The 20,551-nt window shown below is 37.3% G+C and overlaps 1 protein-coding gene across 1 annotated transcript in view; it reads left to right on the top strand.

Annotated features, from left to right (window-relative positions):
• Nucleotides 1–19,676, top strand: part of TMEM135 (transmembrane protein 135) — a 245,876-nt gene extending 226,200 nt beyond the window's left edge. Inside the window, exons 8-15 of the mRNA XM_052662242.1 lie at nt 355–501; nt 4,625–4,694; nt 7,890–8,057; nt 11,510–11,573; nt 12,537–12,613; nt 16,824–16,922; nt 17,705–17,772; nt 19,544–19,676. Coding sequence (XP_052518202.1) covers nt 355–501; nt 4,625–4,694; nt 7,890–8,057; nt 11,510–11,573; nt 12,537–12,613; nt 16,824–16,922; nt 17,705–17,772; nt 19,544–19,676 — 826 coding nt within the window. The remainder of the gene's footprint in view (nt 1–354; nt 502–4,624; nt 4,695–7,889; nt 8,058–11,509; nt 11,574–12,536; nt 12,614–16,823; nt 16,923–17,704; nt 17,773–19,543) is intronic.
• The last annotated feature ends 875 nt before the right edge of the window (nt 19,677–20,551 follow it).

Here is a 20,551-nt window from a genome sequence, read left to right as displayed (position 1 = left end):
GTTCATCTGCTTTTCTGTTTGAAAAACCTTTCAGGTGCATAATGCCTTAAAAAAGGCAGTGACCTAAATTAGAAGGTGCTTCATCCAGGTGCCACGCTCTATTCACTTGGTTAATTTGATTTTTAGATGCTGCATTTGTTAAATAGCTGTTAGCAGTTTCTGAGTATTCAGATTGCAAAAGGCTATTTTTTTTAAAGGACGATTAGATTTTATATAAGTTGCAGAAAATATTATTTCAAATGATAAGGTTCTGTTCACAGTGTATTTGTATATAAACAAAATCAGTTTATTTTCTCACTGATTTTTTTTTTTTTTAAGGTGAAAAAATGCCTCTCATTGTGTTCTTTTCTTTAGGTTCATTGTTGGGAAGGAAGAAATTCCCACACATTCTTATTCACCAGAGGCAGCCTATGCAAAAGTGGAACAAAAGACTGAGAAACAGGAGGGAAAACCAAGAGGAATGAATATAGTTGCTCTAGTCAGGAAGCTTGTGGATTCAATGTGAGTTCTTTATCTTGATATTTTAGCACATTTTGTCACTGTTTTATATGATATTTTTGCCATGACAAAGTTTTCTGTTTTCTTTTCAAGTAATGAATTTTTTTTTATACCAGAAACTGTGCATAGAGTTTTAGAAAAAGGCACAGGATGGCGAGAGAGTATGTTTATTATTTCTGGCAGGACTATAGACCATTATATGCCTTTAAAATAGATTTACATGCAATTGAAATCCTTTCCTATTTCAAACTAAGCAGAGTTGCAGGAGGCTAGAATAAGGGACTTTAGGAAACAGATTAATATTTGCTATGAACAAAGCTAGTGGAGGTGATGGAATTCCAGTTGAGCTGTTTCAAATCCTACAAGATGATGCTGTGAAAGTGCTGCACTCAATATGTCAGCAGATCTGGAAAACTCAGCAGTGGCCACAGGACTGGAAAAGGTCAGTTTTCATTCCAATCCCAAAGAAAGGCAATGCCAAAGAATGTTCAAACTACCACACAATTGCACTCATCTCACACCATAGCAAAGTAATACTCAAAATTCTCCAAACCAGGCTTCAACAGTACATGAACCGTGAACTTCCAGATGTTCAATCTTTATTTAGAAAAGGCAGAGGAACCAGAGATCAAATTGCCAACATCCGCTGGATCATCGAAAAAGCAAGAGAGTTCTAGAAAAACATCTACTTTTGCTTTATTGACTATGCCGAAGTCTTTGACTATGTGGATCACAACAAACTGTGGAATATTTTGAAAGAGATGGGAATACCAGGCCACCTGACCTGTCTCCTGAGAAATCTGTATGGAGGTCAAGAAGCAACAGTTAGAACTGGACAGGGAATAGCAGACTGGTTCCAGATCAGGAAAGGAGTACGTCAAGGCTATATATTGTCACCCTGCTTATTTAACTTATATGCAGAGTACATCATGCGAAATGCTGGGCTGGATGAAGCACAAGCTGGAATCAGGATTGCCGGGAGAAATATCAGTAACCTCAGATATGCAGATGACACCACCCTTATGGCAGAAAGCGAAGAAAAACTGATGAAAGTGAAAGAGGAGAGTGGAAAAAGTTGGTTTAAAACTCAACATTCAGAAAACTAAGATTATGGCATCCGGTCCCATCACTTCATGGCAAATAGATGGGGAAACAGTAGAAACAATGATAGACTTTATTTTCTGGGCTCCAAAATCACTGCAGATGGTGACTGCAGTCATGAAATTAAAAGACGCTTGCTCCTTGGAAGAAAAGCTATGACCAACCTAGACAGCTTATTAAAAAGCAGAGACATTACTTTGCCAACAAAAGTCTGTCTAATCAAAGCTATGGTTTTTCCAGTAGTCATGTGTGGATGTGAGAGTTGGACTATAAAGAAAGCTGAGCACTGAAGAATTGGTGCTTTTGAACTGTGCTGTTGGAAAAGACTCTTGAGAGTCCCTTGGACTGCAAGGAGATCCAATCAGTCCATTCTAAAGGAGATCAGTCCTGGGTGTTCATTGGAAGGACTGATGTTGAAGCTGAAATACCAATACTTCGGCCACCTGATGTGAAGAACTGACTCATTTGCAAAGACCCTGATGCTGCGAGGGATTGGGGGCAGGAGGAGAAGGGGACGACAGAGGATGAGATGACTGGATGGCATCACCGACTCAATGGTAATGAGTTTGAGTGAACTCCGGGAGTTGGTGATGGGCAGCGAAGCCTGGTATGCTGCAGTCCATGGGGTCACGAAGAGTGACTGAGTGACTGAACTGAATCAAATGTGCCAAGTGTGGAAAGGAAAAGTTCTGAAAGACGTAGGTAGTTATAGGAATAATGAGGAACAAATCTTAGGTAAAAGATATGTTGCAAGAGTGGAACTTTTTAGAGCTTTGGAAATAAAATCTTTATCTGTACATTATACAAAGAAATGTATATTTCATTCAAATACATCTTCAGTTACATTTCAAATATTTAAGGTATTTTAGAAAATACATTTAATGGTTTAAAATTGGAATATCAGCCAATAAAAATAATCTTGTAGTGATATTTTAGACAGTGTAGAATGAGAAGGCAATATAGAAAGTTAGGGGATCAGTTACAGGACGTGGATCCCCTTTAAGAAATCTGAAGACCTGTGTTTGACTCATTTTGCTCCTCCTGGCCTTAGGACTTTAAACAAAGTGATTTAATCACTCTGTACTCCAAAGTCCTCATCAGTTAGCTGGCGCTAATAACCTCTGTTAAGGAGTATTGCGTGCATTAAATGAAATAACACAAGACTTTCTTCACATGCAGGAGCACAGAGTTGGTACTCAGAATTTTTATTGAATGTAAAAGACTTTGTCTCCATTTTAGCATACACAGAGGAAGAAGGTAACAGGAAAGAAAGGGATAGTAGATGGCAGGAATAATTGTGGTGAAAGTGAAGTCGCTCAGTCGTGTTCAACTCTCTGCGACCCCATGGACTGTAGCCTACCAGGCTCCTCTGTCCATGGGATTTTCCAGGCAATAGTACTGGAGTGGATTGCCATTTCCTTCTCCAGCGGATCTTCCCGCCCCAGGGATGGAACCCAGGTCTCCTGCATTGTAGACAGACGCTTTACCATCTGAGCCACCAGGGAAGTCCAATTGTGGTAGTGAACTTAATTGCGATAGGGAACCCCCTTAATGGGAACCAGGTCAGCAAGAGTCACTGGGGAATGCAGAGAATGTGTGATGTGGGTGGACGAAGCCTTGGCTATCAGAGCTGATCCAGTCATGGCAGAACTTGTCAGGGCAGCCTCGGTGAGTCTGTTGGTGTGAAAGCAGCTGCAAGATGGCGGCAGAGCAGATCATATAGGAGACGGGTGGTGCCGCACGTGGGAAGCCATTTTAATGAAAGGCTAGGAAAGAATGAGTGACAGTGTAGTTGCTATCGGAATGTTAGTTCACTAACAAAGAGAGTTGAACAGTCTCTCTGTAGTTCTGGTGGCCATGCTGAGAGATGCCTTTGAAGAGGACACTTAGACGTGTCCACATACCTAGAAGTTTGGAGAGTGATGGTTAACATAAGGCAGCGCTTCTCCGATTCACCCGTTTTCAGGCCCCTCGCTTTAATCACTCAGCAGCTTGGCGAGACCAGATACGTCATATCACTCTAATGACAGAAGGAGCGAACTACCGCTGTTGCTCTGGACTCGGAAAGGCTGCCTGTGCGCCCCAGCTGCAGTGCAGCACTGGATTTCGCAGAAGGCCTTGATAGTCAGTTTGCAAATGGAATTAGAAAGCCAGAGTATCACTCTACAAGTTGTCGTTATAAACAAGAAGGAGTTAATGTGTTCCAACCATGAAGATAATTAGTTCACTGTGGTCTGAAAGAGTTATAAAGACTGCTTATTTTGGGACATGAACTCTTTAAAGAGAGAGAGAGAGAAAGTTAAGCCCACACTAGGTATTCTACTTACTTCTTTATGCCTCAAGTGAATAAATAATCCTCAAATCGACATACAAATAACTGAAATAAGTGTCTTCAACAGTAGTCTTCCCAGCAGAAATGTTTATTAAACACCAGAGGACTAATTGGTTTACAGTTAAATCACAAATAACCTATTTTGAATTCCCACATGATCTATTTCTATATTTATTTTAAAAATGGAATTTTAAATTCTAATACTGTATCAGGTTTCTTTCACAGATGTTTTCTCTCAAATATAATTAAGTATAAATTCCTGTAACCTGAGCGCATTCTCATTATGATTTTTGCTCAAGTCCTGACTTCATGGATGATTTATGACCGTTATACGCTACAATGAGCAATCTAAAACTTCTAAAAGATTTGGCAGAGTATAGAGATAACATATACATATTTTTCATATCTAGTTACAAATATTTACCAACATGGCTTTCTGTTCCACATTTAAGTATTTTGACTGCAGTTGAGTATTTTACAGTGTGTTAAATGGTGAGCAGCAAAGGAAAAAAAAATCTGTTATCTTTGCTTCTGTATGTCCCAGGAAATCAAAAGATGTACACATTTAGAAATGAGTTGATAATGTTTTTTCCTTTTTTGGGTAGAGAGTTTTAAGCAGATCCACACACAGACATACACACATGTACACACACACACAATTTAACTTTTTCTATTCCTTTGGTTTGTTTTCAGATGTAAGCATGGACCAAGGCATAGATGTTGCAAACACTATGAGGATAATTGCATCTCTTATTGCATTAAAGTAAGTATATAAAATCTAATAACCACAGGGAATATGTGTGGAAAGAACTTATTTATTAAAACATAATTTCAAAGTGAGTGGAAAAATTGACAGTAATTGCTATAATTTGCATTTGACTTGCCAAATAAGATACTTCTGAGAAATAGGTGACAATTTAGCTTTTAGGATTCACTTACCAGATCTTTTGTTAAATAATTTTGAAATTGGCTTGCTTATTTAATGTAAAACAAAATATTCGGTTGGCCAAAAAGCTTGTTCGGATTTTCTGTACCATCTTATAGGAAAAGTCTAATGAACTTTTTGGCCAACCCAAAAGAAGGTGAAACAGCAACACCAAAAATGACCGAGAAATAAAGTCATTAAAAGTCGTAAATACTTTGCAGTGTATCCTCATTAGACTATATCTAAGAACAAAGCCCCTGGACCGTGCTGTGTGCTAGGTGCTCAGCAGCCACGCACCTAGGCTACCCTGTCTGGGACAGTGGCATTTGCTTTTGGACTTGTGAAGCTGTTACATTTTTTAAGGCATGAAGGTAACTGGAGCGTGTCCACAGTTGTTCTACATTAAGAAAGTTAGTTGTGCCCACTGGCATAAATTCCCCGCTCCCTAATATATGAGTGTACCAGAGCAGAGCTCCCCACCCCCACCCCCGGCCCCCATCCCCTGCCGACCACAGCCCCCCCCACCCCCCACCCCCATCCCCACCGACTCTGGGAAGGAAGTTCTGTCACTGCGGTTAGTCTGGCACAGGTGGTACCATCTGCTGCAAGTTCTTTAGTTCTGGACGGCGCTCTCACAATCCTGACGCTTTAGAAAATTTACGTTCTTTGTCACAACATCTAATCCCCACCTTATGGATGATGAGAGGAGCGGAGCTGTACAGCACCTCAAAAGACAGCCTCCTGATGGTCCCTCTCGGGAGGGACTGTATCACATTAGTGCCTGTGAATGTGAGTGCTTGTGGCCTGGTGTTGATGGTGGCACTCAGCCAAGCCAACGCTTACCTTTAAAATCCTCAGAGATGGAAGCAGGGGTAAAAGCAGTAGGGTATTTTTTCCATCGGGCAGTAATTTCTGCTCCACTCCTTCCAAATCTGATTTCCTGCCCCATTTTTAAAGTGGCAAAAAAAAAAAAAAAAAAAAAGAAGAAAGTAAAGGAATGTTGCCGGCAGCCTCAGAGTCTGCCAACTCCGCGAGAGGGTTATTATTCCCTCCAACTGGAGGGAATTCTGCTCTAGGGGGCAGATTTCAGGAGGGAGACTAAGAAAAGTATTCTGACTAAATTAGAGGTATATGAAATTTTGGGGAGAGGAGAGATGATTTTTAATTATTTGAGAAAGTTAGTGAGAATTACTGATCTATGAAAAAAAGGAGTCATTCTTTCAAATGTGTACCAGTACTATAAACTTTCTAATATGTGTGTACATTGTAATTAATATTATGTCCGTGAATGTAAAATTATTTGGAGATTTGTGGGTGCGGAATTTATCCCTCAAGTATAGTTAAATATTCTCACAGTGCACCTCATTATTCCATGGGCTCAGTTGCCCCTCCTGTTAAATCAGACCCCTGAGTAAATACTCAAGTGAATTACATTCCCCCAAACTCACTGTACTCCATTCACACTAACTTTTGGTTGGTGCCTGTCAGTCTCCTTTTTGGCTTTGTGCTTTTTCGTCCAGGCCATCTGAAAAGTCTTTCTCCTGCTAGTTGCTTCTCTATTGTGTCTGTTTAAATGTCAAGTCCTTAGTAGTCTTCCCTTACCCGTAATCTAATATAGGTTGTCCTTTTAATATCTCACCCAGTGACCTGATTATTTCCTTCACAACACTTTTTGTATTCCGTAGTTACATTTGTTTACTTATTTTCTCTCCTTGTAATGGGCATGGAAGCTCCATGAAGGCAAGAATTTTGTGTCCCCTTCACTGCTGTATCCCCAGCATCTAATATAATGTTTGGCACACGAGAGCCATTCACTGAACCTTTCCTGAATGCATGAAAGGGTGAATAGATGGAGGGATAATTGATCTCTTAAAAATAGCATCAAATGATTGAACATAAGTGTGATCTTTGAACCCTCAGGTTAATACTACAAGATTACCAACGACAAGATAAAAGTGTGATCAGTTCATGAATTAACCAAGGACTGAGCAGTTTCAGTTAAACAAATGCATGATAATTCATACTAATTGATTGGACAATTTAATTTTCATGTTTCAACCAGGTATTAGGTAGCCTCAGATAAATCGATGACTGTTTCTTCATAGTAATTCAAAATTTTTCTAAAAGAAGGCTGCTATCCAGAAAATACAAATCTGATCTTTGGAACTTAGCAGCAAACACTGCTAAGAATGTCAACGTTTTTCCATTCCAGTGGGGGTGAAAGAGAAGGGTTATAGGAGATCCATATTCTAGTGTATTGGTTGAATCATGTTTAAAATACTTTTAAAAATAACATCTTGTTTCAAGATGACTGAAATTTTTCAGTCTCTCAGTATTAAGCAACCTCAAACTTCATTTTCCTAAGTACTGAAATGAAACTGACCAACGTTAGTCATCCTCTCCCTTCCCTTTTATACTATAAATAGTCGCAGGTAATGTGGGGAAATGGTGACAGGGAATGTGGATTTATAGCAGATTTGCTTTTTCAAATTTTGTTTAGTTTACCTGAAAGGTACCATTCCCTGGACATGCTTTAGTCTGACACATTGAGCTCAGAAATTAAAACCTAGCTAGAATTCATTATTTTCCTGGAAGATTCTTTAAACTTGATCATTTAAATTTCTGTTAAAATTTCCAAAAGCAATTCATTTTGTTAACTGTTTTTTTGTGCTTTTTTTTTTTTTTTAAATTTCAGTGCTTTTGTTTCTAAAACTCATTTGTGGTTTAGGGATTACAAATCCCAGTTATTGTCAACAAAAAGTAGAAGTCTGGTACATAGACAATCTTGGCCAGTGCTTGGGAAACTTTTTAAGTCTTGGTAAATCATAGAAAGTATATCCACTGCAAGCTCTCATGATTATTTTTAAGGTAATTCTTTTAAAACTGTTTGAGGTTTTAGGACTTAGTTTTGAAAATGGCTACGATATAAACGTAAAAGTTTTAGTGTCGTTTTGATTCTGTGACAGTGAAGTTTATACCTGTCAGACTTCAGAATTTGGTTATAAATCAGACTTTCCTCCCAATTTTCTCCAGGGTTTCATCAGAATGTTCAGCGTGGGATACTTGATCCAATGCTGCCTCCGAATACCCTCTGCATTTAGGCATCTATTTACACAGCCATCCCGGCTACTCTCTCTCTTCTACAATAAAGAAAACTTCCAGCTCGGAGCTTTTCTGGGCTCTTTTGTTAGCATATACAAGGTAAGGCTTTTAACAAATAGCATCGCATCACCAACGCAATGGACACGAGTTCGAGTAAGCTCCGGGAGTTGGTGATGGACAGGGAGGCCTGGGGTGTTGCAGTCCCTGGGATCGCAGAGAGTCAGACACAACTGAGCGACTGAACTGAACTGATTGTTAAAATGATATAACAGCCTTAACTCATCTGTCACTTTTCTTAACACTTTTTTCTGTAGTATTCATAAATATCACCAGATATACACAATACATTGGGTATAGAAGTTGGGGACATTTTGTCTTTTAAAGCTTGAAAGTCTGGATATAGTTATATTTATTCATAATATTAAAGACTTCAAAAACTTCTTTTTTTTTTCAGTAATGTAATCACTGAGAAATTATGAACTTCCTACTATTTCTAACATCAAAAATGATATTAATACACCTGGCCTATGTGTTTTTCTTAATAACTTACTACATGAGTATTAATTTAAACATTTTCAGACCCTTCTAGCTGATATCAACCCTTGATAGAACCAGTAAGAATTTTCTGGTGTAACTTATATAAATAATGAGTTATTTTCCATCTCCCTCCCACTCACTTGTTCTACTACACTCTCTCAAATAAACAAAATTAATGTTCTTCCACCTCTTTCTACATGTTCCTGTAAATGTACCCACACATATATAATAAGCACACACCTAAAGATCATCTGTGACACAGTACTCTGCAATTTGAAGTAATGGCCTTTTGTTTATCGGAAATCACTGATATGTAAATTATATTACTGACATATTTTATGAAACATCTAAAATTTATATTCTAAATTTAAATGGTAAAGTGTGTTAACTGAGGTTGAGCTGTCTGCATACATGTGCACACACACAAGTATAGACACAGTTGTTTAAAAGAAACTGCTGTGAAAAATTGAATTCTGGAATTATTTTGTATAAGATGGTTATGTTTCATTTTATGTTAAAGTTTACCTGTAAAAGGTAAATATGCTGCTGCTAAGTCACTTCAGTCGTGTCCGACTCTGCGTGACCCCATAGATGGCAGCCCACCAGGCTCCCCTGTCCCTGGGATTCTCCAGGCAAGAACACTGGAGTGGGTTGCCATTTCCTTCTCCAATGCATGCATGCATGCTAAGCCACTTCAGTCGTGTCCAACTCTGTGCGACCCTACTGTGAGCACCCCTTGAGGCTGCTCCGTCTACAGGATTCTCTAGGCAAGAATACTGGAGTGGGTTGCCATGTCCTTCTCCAAGAAGAGGTAAATATGGAGAAAGTATTTAGACATGAAAAGGAAAAAGTGACAAACTGTAAACTATTGTTAATTAATCACTTACTTACTAACACTGAAAACATTTTCTCCAGGCAAGAATACTGGAGTGGGTAGCCACACCCTCCTCCAGGGGATCTTCCTGACTCAGGTATCAAACCCAGGGCTCCCGCATTGCAGGTGGATTCTTTACCTCTGAGCCACCAGGGAAGCCCCAAACTATAGTTAATTAATCACTCGTTATGAAACGTAACTAACATTGAAAACATTTTCAATATGATTTGACTAGGAAACACTACTTTTATCTTAAATATACAGTAACTAATAGAACAGAATATTGGTGATTATATGTTTTTATTCAGATTCTTTTTCATTTCTTGTGTCATTGTGTTTGTATTTATTCTTAAGATAAACTCTTAAATGTTTATATGTGAATTATCTCTGACATTGTTATCCTAGGTTGGTTATTCTCCATCATCTAACATGTCTGAGAGCATAGGTTGGTTGGTTTGTTTTCATTTAGCTACTGTTTATTTGCTCAGGTAATATAAATTAAACTAAATACAATGCAATTGGGTCAGAAAATCTATTATAAAAAATATTGATACAGCATATTTCTAAGTCATATGAGATGTTTGAAAATTTTATCACTTTTTTGCATCTCCATAAAAATGTAGTTAAGGGAAGGAGAGGGAAACAAACCTTATTCCTTCTGTGTCTTCTTAGTAGACTGGCCCTTTTTCCATTTTGTAATGTCCCTCTTTATCTCCGGTAATATTCCTTGCTCTGAAGTCTACTGTCTGTTACTAATACAGCTACTTCAGCTTTCTTTCAATTATTTTTGATGGTATATTTTCCTTTCCCTTTAATCTTTCCATGACCTCAGTTTTGTTTCTTTTAGACCACATGTAGTTGATTCTTACTTTTCTATCCAATTTGATAACTTCTGTCTTTTAATTGGAATCTTTAGATTTAATGCATTTATTGATATGGTTGAATTTATATCTACTTCCTTATTAGTTATTTTTTATTATTTCTTTTTTTGTTTTCATTTTTTGTCTCCTGGATTTTTGGGGCATTATATATTTTAAATTTATTTTAGGTTTTTGTATTTTTTTATATTCTATCTTCACTATTGACTTATTGTTTATGCCTCTTTTTAAATTCAATGATTTCATTAACATTTATAATAAGCATTTTTAATTTATTGGTCGATATTTTCAAATAATATTGATACCACTTTAGTATAGTTTAAGAATCTTACCACACCTTTGAATTCTCTTTTCCCATCCTTTGTGCAATTCATTTATTATTTTATATGTTATAAATTCCATAATGCATTGTTGCTATTTTTGTTTTGGACCAGGAGTCAGAAAACTTTTTCTGTAAAAGGCCAGATAGTAGAGATTTTAAGGTTTGTGAAGCATTTGGTCTCACTCATAGCTGTTCAGCTCTGCTCTTACAGTGTAAAAGCAGTCATAGACAATATATAAATGAATGAGCATGGCTGTGTTCCAATAAAACTTAATCACACTGTATTAGAGTATCATAATTTTCATGCATCACAGTAATTTTTTATTTACCTTTATCCCTTGAGATATGCAAAAACATTCTTAGCTTATGAGCCATATAAAAATAGATGGCAGGCTAGATTTGGCTAGTGGATCGTAGTTTTCTGACCACTGCTTTAGAGAGCTGATTCATTTTTATAGCAATTCTAGGTGAAAAAGGGCTTCCCAGGTGGCACTAGTGCCAAAGAACCCACCTGCCAACCTAGGAGACATAAGAGATGCCAGTTTGATCCCTGGGTAGGGAAGACCCCCCTGGAAGAGAGCACAGCAACCCAGGCCAGTATTCTAGCCTGAAGAATCCCTGGACAGAGGAGCCTGGTGGGTTACAGTCCATGGGGTCTCAAAGAGTCAGACACAACTGAAACAACTTAGCACAGCACAAGATAAGAAAAACATGTCTTCTATTAATAAACTAATGAGTTGACCTTCATTTTACCATTTCCAGAGCTCATTTCTTTTTTTAATCTAATTTTTTTCATGATATCTTGTACCTTATTTAATTTAAATAAGATCACCAATTTGCCTCCAAGGCCAGCTGATGACTCACGCATTACAGGTGTTATGTGCAGTTTTTCTCTTAGAACTGAAACAACTGAAGGAATTGTATTTTCTTGTTGATACAGGGTACTAGTTGCTTCCTGCGCTGGGTCAGAAATCTGGATGACGAACTGCATGCCATTATAGCTGGTAAAACAATATAATATATATATTAATATAACATATAAAATATAGATGATATACATATACTATCCCATCAATCAGTGATAGGAGTGAAGCAGAAATGGTTTTCAAATTCATCTGATTTCCTTGTATCTTCCTTTTTCTAGTAGAATCCCCATCAAGGCACTAGTATTAATATTTTGTACTTGTGAAATTGAACATACCAAGGCTCTCTTGCCATCTGATGTTTTGAGTTGGCAACATAATGACTTGGGTTTCTGTCCTGTGACAGGCTAGAAATTCTAGGGAGTGTGTCACAGAAGAACATAAAATATTAATAAGTGACTAATTTCTTAAAAGTATTTTGATTTTACCACTGGCAGCTGACATGTTTTTAAATAATTTTTTAAGGAACTCAAGTAATTTTATAAACATAAGAACTAAACATTTTCTGTCAGCTCAATATATTTTATTACTTAAGCTGACTAGATGATTTTTCAGATATTTATTAGTAATGCCCCTGCTATTAGTATTGCAGACCTCCCGCCACCTTGCTTTTCCATTTAAAGACTGAAAGCAATGGAGAGAAGTGCGGTGACAGCACTAAGTATGATTTGAGCTCTTAGGACAATAAATGAATGAATATTTCCACTTAAAATGAGAAATGATACCAGTAGCCTTTGAAAATTGTTATATTTGGTAAGACCACTGCTGTTTTTCAAAGTTTAATTTAAAATGTGAGGTTTCTTATGTTATCAGAACTGTGGTTCTTAATTCTGAAGGTCAATTTTTAAGTTTAGAAAAATATGATAAGTAAGAATTCACCCCACTTTCATATCATTACTTGTACTATTGTCCTCGATTTTGTTATAGCAAAAGGCAGTGCTAAATCCATGCGTTCCTATTTAAGTGAATTAATGTTTCCGAGTGATGTAATAACAAAGAAGTCCTTTTGAGTTCTGATCGGTTTTGCCTTATTTATTGTTTCAGGATTTTTGGCAGGAGTATCAATGATGTTTTATAAAAGCACAACAATTTCCATGTATTTAGCTTCCAAATTGGTAGAGGTAAGCAAACATTTTTATGCATGTACAGCCAAACGATATAGAGCCTTTTAGCTACTTCAGCAATAATATATATCCCAGTTTCAAAAGCAAATTCTAATCTTATGAAAGTGAATCTTTATGAATCTTATGAATCTTTCCAAACCAGTTTTCCTATTTCTCCTTTTTTTCTCTGTGTCATTTTCAAATATACACAAGCATAGGAAGAATAACGTGATAACCCTCCTGTGCGCATCACATAGCTTCAACAGTTAGCAGCATTTGGCCAGTCTCCTCTCATCTATACCGCTGCAAATCCCCAGGCACCAAATTATTTTAAAACAAATTCCAGACATCAAGTCACTCCATTCAGAAACAACTCGGGAGAAAGAGTCCTTGAAAAATAAAACTAAAGGATAAAGACTCCTAAAAAAAAACAAATCAACAGTGCCATCAGGGTATAAACAAAATGCATATCATACATTTTAGGAGTCTGCTAATTCTTTAATATTATCTTTATCCAATTAGAATTTACACTTTCAATATTATCTCACACATGTCTTTTGCAGTCTCTTTGTTTTAACTGGAGTTAGTTTTATGTTAAAATGCTGTATTACTGTATAATGAATATTAAGTAAAAATCACCTGTGTAGGTAACTTTTTTCTTTGAAAAAATTATTTTATGTTCTTTATTTCATGGACCACTCATATCTTCTTAAACCTCTCTCCAACCTATTGAAACATCATTCTGACTTGGTCATCTTTCTACTTTTCTTATTAGTTTCACTTTAGCATTCCCAGAATCCAGAAAACCCATCTCCATGAATTATCCCATTTTCTAGCCATATAGATTTGCTGGAAATTCCTCATAACTATCATGCATTTTCACCCTATTTGTTATGCCTCCTTTTCCTCTCTTACTTAGTTGTTGATCCTAGACCTCTTAGAAGATTGCACTATTGTAAGTGTGGTCAGCAGACTAACATTGGTCCATGAACTGCACATTACCAGTTCATGACAACAAAAGGATAGAAATTGAGAGGAAGCTTTTGGAAACTTTAATAGCACTTTAATAGAGTAATTTGTTTTTTTAATGTAATAGTAAAAATTTAGTTCAACTTTGTGTTTAAATTTTTTCCCAATAATTAATTTTTATTGTATTATAAAAGCATCAGGCCATGACAATTAGAAATTTGTTTTTAAGAAGTGGTTTTTATGTTTGAGAAACACTACTCAATGTAGTCATTTCTGAAATTCTCTTTGGTCCTTTGTCCTAGACAGAGTAGTTGCTCTTTCCTCTGGGGAGCCAACATATAATATATATTATATATTAATATATACACATACATATATACATGATAGACATAAACATACATACCCATGTGATGGTCTGCAATCTAATCTATATAGATATCTTGATTAGAGTGCGTTAGTATTTGTTATGCACTAACCAGGTTTACACCAGTACATATTTAATGAAAGAATAAATGAAGGAAAAGTAAGAAGTCAGGAAACACCTGCAGTAACAGGCAAATTTGGCCTTGGAGTACAGAATGAAGCAGGGCAAAGGCGAATAGAGTTTTGCCAAGAGAATGCACTGGTCATAGCAAACACCCTCTTCCTACAACACAAGAGAAGACTCTACACATGGACATCACCAGATGGTCAACACCGAAATCAGATTGATTATATTCTTTGCAGCCAAAGATGGAGAAGCTCTATACAGTTAGCAAAAATAAGATTGGGAGCTGACTGAGGCTCAGATCATGAACTCCTTATTGCCAAATTCAGACTTAAATTGAAGAAAGTAGGGAAAACCACTAGATCATTCAGATATGACCTAAATTAAATCCCTTATGATTATACAGTGGAAGTGACAGATTCAAGGGATTAGATCTGATAGACAGAGTGCCTGATGAACTTTGGGTAGAGGTTCAGGACATTATACAGGAGACAGGGATCAAGACCATCCGCAAGAAAAAGAAATGCAAAAAAGCAAAATAGCTGTCTGAGGAGTGTGAAAAATAAATAGCTTATAAATAGCTTATAAATAGCTGTGAAAAGAAGGGAAGTGAAAAGCAAAGGAGAAAAGGAAAGATATGCCCATTTGAATGCAGAGTTCCAAAGAATAACAAGGAGAGATAAGAAAGCCTTCCTCAGTGATCAGTGCAAAGAAATAGAGGAAAAAATAGAATGGGAAAAACTAGAGATCTTTCTAGACAAAGATGGGCACAATAAAGGACAGAAATGGTATGGACCTAACGGAAACAGAAGATATTAAGAAGAGGTGGCAAGAATACACAGAAGAACTATACAAAAAAGATCTTCACAACCCAAATAATCACTATGGTGTGATCACTCATCTAGAGCCAGACATCCTGTAATGCGAAGTCAAGTGGGCCTTAGGAAGCATCACCACGAACAAAGCTAGTGGAGGTGATGGAATTCCAGTTGAGCTATTTCAAATCCTGAAAGATGATGCTGTGAAAGTGCTGCACTCAATATGCCAGCAAATTTGGAAAACTCAGCAGTGGCCACAGGACTGAAAAAGGTCAGTTTTCATTTTCCAGTCCCAAAGAAAAGCAATGCCAAAGAATGCTCAAACTACCGCACAATTGCACTCGTCTCACATGCTAGTAAAGTAATGCTCAAAATTCTCCAGCCAGACTTCAACAGTACCTGAACTTGAAGTATGTGAACTTCCAGATGTTCAAGCTGGTTTTAGAAAATGCAGAGGAACCAGAGATCAAGTTCCTAACATCTGTTGGATTATCAAAAAAGCAAGAGAGTTCCAGAAAAACATATGTTTCTACGTTATTGACTATGCCAAAGACTTTGAGTGTGTGGATCACCACAAACTGTGGAAAATTCTGAAAGAGATGGGAATACCAGACCACCTGACCTGCCTCTTGAGAAACCTATATGCAGGTCAGGAAGCAACAGTTAGAACTGGACATGGAAGAGCAGACTGGTTCCAGATTGGGAAAGGAGTACGTCAGGGCTGTATATTGTCACCCTGCTTATTTAACTTCTATGCAGAGTACATCATGAGAAACGCTGGGCTGGAAGAAGCACAAGCTGGAATCAAGATTGCCGGGCGAAATATCAATAACCTCAGATATGCAGATGACACCACCCTTATGGCAGAAAGCGAAGAAGCACTAAAGAACTTTTTGATGAAAGTGAAAGAGGAGAGTGAAAAAGTTGGCTTAAAACTCAACATTTAGAAAACTAAGATCATGGCATCCAGTCCCATCACTTCATGGCAAATAGATGGGGAAACAGTGGAAACAGTGACAGACTTTATTTTTTTAGGCTTCAAAATCACCGCAGATGGTGACTGCAGCCATGAAATTAAAAGACACTTGCTCCTTGGAAGGAAAGTTATAACCAACCTAGACAGCTCATTAAAAAGCAGAGACATTACTTTGCCAACAAAGGTCCGTCTAGTCAAGGCTACAGTTTTTCCAGTAGTCATGTGTGGATGTGAGAGTTGGACTATAAAGAAAGCTGAGTGTGGAAGAATTGATGCTTATGAGCTGTGGTGTTGGAGAAGACTCTTGAGAGTCCCTTGAACTGCAAGGAGATCCAGCCAGTCCATCCTAAAGGAAATTGGTCCTGAATATTCATTGGAAGGACAGATGTTGAAGCTGAAACTCCAATACCTTGGCCACCTGATGCGAAGAACTGACATTGGAAAAGACCCTGATTTGGGGAAAGATTGAGGGCAGGAGGAGAAGGGGACAACAGAGGATGAGATGGTTGATGCCATCACCGACTCAATGGACATGAGTTTGGGTAAACTCCAGGGGTTGATGATGGACAGGGAGGCCTGGTGTGCTGCAGTCCATGGGGTCACAAAGAGTCAGACACAACTGAGCGACTGAACTGAACTAAATGAATAGATCTCACAGAGAAGGGAAGACTTGGACATTGTACAGAAAGCAATGAAGAATAAATGACAGGAAAGAGATAGAAATAAGGTGCTGTTGAATTTCACAGAAATGTATTATTACTGGCATCTGGGGCCTGGGGTGAGGGGCTGAGGGAAAGGAAACGGCTGACACTGAATACTGTCTGGGAAGATACACCTGTAATTTGAGCTCTGGAAGGAGTGTTAGGATTTTGGAAGGTAGAAAAAATAGTTGTAGATGAGAACGTTTTGCTCCACTTTGTTGTTAATGCTATTTAAAGTTGTTTTTCTTATAAATCTCCCGTTATGCTTGTTTTGCAGACAATGTATTTCAAAGGCATTGAAGCAGGAAAGGTGCCCTATTTTCCCCATGCAGACACTATCATCTATTCCATCTCTACAGCAATTTGCTTCCAGGCAGTAAGTATCGCTTTTTGAAATGAGAAATAGAATTATTTATGTTTCTAATGTGTACTAAGCCAATGAGGGGGAAAGAAAGGCCTGGAAGCATTTCCATTTTTTACATTGTATGCTTTTTTGTCTTATTAGCGAGATAGCTTACAAGTATCCAATCATTAAACATGTTAACTTAGTGGGCCAGGTCATGTTTTACGATCACAACCATTTTTAGGTTTCAATGGAGTACAGCTTTTTAGGAAAATTATCACTCCAGTATTTTGGCTAGAATGCCCTCATTTAATTTTACTTCTGGAAAAACAGATCCCATGGACATAAATAAGAATAATTGCATTTCCTCAACATTACTCAAGCAGTGAGGACAGGGGTAGAATCTAGTTTAATAAAAGCATTGTCCAGTCTCTTCAAGTTCTGTAATCACCATTATTGACGTTAATGATCTTAGGACTTCTGCAGAGTTTGGGGACAGCTTTTATTTGCACTTTCTCACGATAATCCTGCCAGGTTGGTAAACTCATGATTAGTGAAGTGCCAGCTATCTAATGGATATCTCGTAAATGCTTCCTAATAATAATGACTGTTAACTCAATCATTATTTCATGTACAATATTCTTATTTGAAGGCATATTTACAAAGATTCTAGAAAGTCAACTTACACTTTTTTTTTCACTGTCGGGGTTTTTTTTTTTTTTTACACAATGAGTGATAGAAATAAAAGTATTCTATTGCCTAAGACAGATAATATTGCTGTTTACTAAAAAAAGTCTCAAATTGAATAATTTTAGGCTGTCATGGAAGTTCAGACCTTACGACCGTCTTACTGGAAGTTCCTTTTAAGACTCACCAAGGGCAGGTAAGATACCTATGAGATATTTTAACTGATCATTAAAAAAAAAGCAATTACCACAAAAAAGATTTTGAATCTTTTTTTTCTGCTTGAGGGAGGTAAGGTAGCTATCTAGGTGTAAAACAAATTTGAACTAAAATTTAATGAGAATAACATGGGATGTTTCTTTTTGTTTAAAAATACTAAACAGATTCATTAGAAATCCTATCTAAACAATAGACTGATTTCCACTTGGGAAAAATAATGGAAAATAATCATATTCTTTTACCTGATTTTTGTAAGCATATTTTTCTTTGCCTTTACTGTCATGTTCTTTGTTGGTGCTGGTATTTGCATTTCCTGATTATAATCTAATTCTGTGAGAGGCAACTTAGCCTGATATACAGACTGTGAGTTGGGGAGCTGAACAAACCTGGGTTTGACTCCAGCTCCGGTACCCTTCACTGTGTCACTGGTTGGGAAAGTTGTTTACCCTCGTGACCCTCAAGTTTCCTTCTCTCTACAGTGAAGGAATAATACATACTTTGCATGGTTGTGGGAAAATCGATGTTTGTGGCAGCCCTTAGCACTTAGTAGGCACTCAGTAAATAGCAGCTGCCATTAACATTGCTTCATTAATAGTAATAGTAGCAAACAGTTGTGTAGTGCTGACTATCTCCCAGAAGTGGTTTTAAGATACACACATTAACACATACAACACACATATATATATATACATATGTGTTTAATCCTTTAAATAGCTCTGTGAGATAGGTACTAGGTACTGTTAATATCTTGGCGTTACCTGCGGGGAGACTGAGATGCACGCAGAGTTTAAGCACTTGCAGAATCACAAAGCTGGTAAAGGATGGCGCTTGGGTTGAGCCAGGCAGTCTGGCTGCAGAATTCTTTCTCTTAGCCATGACACTGTGTAGTATTATTATTATTTAATCATTTAAAATCTATATTATTCATCTATATTATTATCATTTGATCATTTATTTCTTTGTCATTTATGTTTCTTTGCACATCAGTGAGTTTAACCCGTTGATTATTTTGGAAGGGAACTTAGCATTGGAAAGGAGCTAAAAGTCACATTTATTGGTTCTTGGAACAATGACACTGGCCAATGACTCAAAGCTAATTTCACCCTGGTGTCTTCCCCAGAGAAGAAGAGCTTATAATCAGGCAAAGAGATGCAGGCCTGTCTTGCACATGAGCTGAATATGTGTCTTTTAAAAATTTCTTATCTCTTAGGTTAGGTGATGGATAAAGTGAGGGCATGTTTTTACTCTGTTGTGTGTATTAGAATCTTGAAAACCTATAAGCTGTTTCCTCTTCAGTCATTAAATATTTGCACATTTGAATGTATTTTCTGTTGATTGTGAGACGTACATTTCAGTTATGGGAGGAATTACCTTTAATACCTTTGCTTGTCAGTAAATGTCAGCTCATTCATTATATATGTGGCTTCTTATAATTATATTCATCCATTAATCAAGAAAACCACAATGAACCTACTTTTCTGTTTGACACAATCTAGAGGAAAGAGCTCTGGAAGGGTTTGAAATGATGCTGGTAATCTCTGGGGTTTCAGGTTTGGGGACCAGCATCTTTTCAAAGGAAACTCGAGACAGTGCATCTTGAGGAAGAGTGGCAAAATGACTCCCGAATCTGCCATTGAGTCCCTTGCTGTGTCAGCTCCTCTGTCTTCCCATCCCATGAAAGATGAACGAAGTGAATCATCTTCTTTTACAACGTCGTCAAGTACTCATTCCCTGCGTCCTCTGTTTTATAGGTTTGCTGTCATGAACCGGAAAGTCCTTGATGTTTTCGGTACCGGTGCGTCTAAAAACTTCCCGGACTTCATCCCTAGGTTGGATCCAAGATACACAGTTGTAACGCCAGAGATGCCCATCGAGTTTTCTTGAAGATTACTGTAACTTATTAATGTGACTTAATGTTTCATTATTTTGTCCTGGAGAGTTAATTATGCTGAACACAAAGAAGAGGGCCCGAGCTTGAACTTCAGTGTTATTTCAATGAGGGATGCTCTTTTTTGTTTGATTTTCTTACCAATCAGAAATTCAGAAGCTTTTTAGGAAAGTGTTGCTTAATAATTAAGCTCCCTCTATAGCCAGAATCTCATTCTGGGTCACTGTAGTGGTTGAAATTATGATATATTATCGATTAAATTATGTCCACAAGCAATATTAAATAATCTATGTAGAAATGTAGTAACAAATAAGAGTATACTTAAAATGACTTTAAAAGATGTTTTAGTTCATTCCAATATAATTCTTGGTGGAAACTAAGAATATAGCTGTATTTTAAGATACAAAAGGATCACGGGTACATGGATTTGATCTGTATTTTTTTTTTAACTTTTGGATTAGTCGTGAAATGTTATGGGTATGGAGTAACTCTTCACAGACAATGCTGCTTTATTTCGTATAGAGCAATTTAATTGGAGAAAGTGGCCATTCTTGCTTCAGGGATGCAAAGACGGGTCTCACACTGTTTGGACAAAGGCTGTGGCATCCATGGTTTCCTTCTTCGTATCTCCCCACGATCCGCTTAGCTGGGCTCTTTGGCAGCCCAGTGACCCTTACGTATTAATGGCCGGTTAGAATCAGCTGGAAACTGACAAATCTGATACAGGTGAAATGTCTGTTTTAGTCTTTTATGGAAACATTACACTTGAATATTTAAAAGCAAATGAAGTTATTTTTAAACCTCCTCCTATAGGTTCATTATGTTTGTTTTCATTTACAAGGACTGGATTCATCATAGCTAAGTTTGTATG

This window comes from Budorcas taxicolor, chromosome 25, assembly GCF_023091745.1.
Source record: "Budorcas taxicolor isolate Tak-1 chromosome 25, Takin1.1, whole genome shotgun sequence".
Classification (NCBI taxonomy): Eukaryota; Metazoa; Chordata; class Mammalia; order Artiodactyla; family Bovidae; genus Budorcas; species Budorcas taxicolor.
The sequence above is the reverse complement of the archived record's forward strand: the minus strand, read 5'-3'. Positions and strand labels throughout refer to the sequence as shown.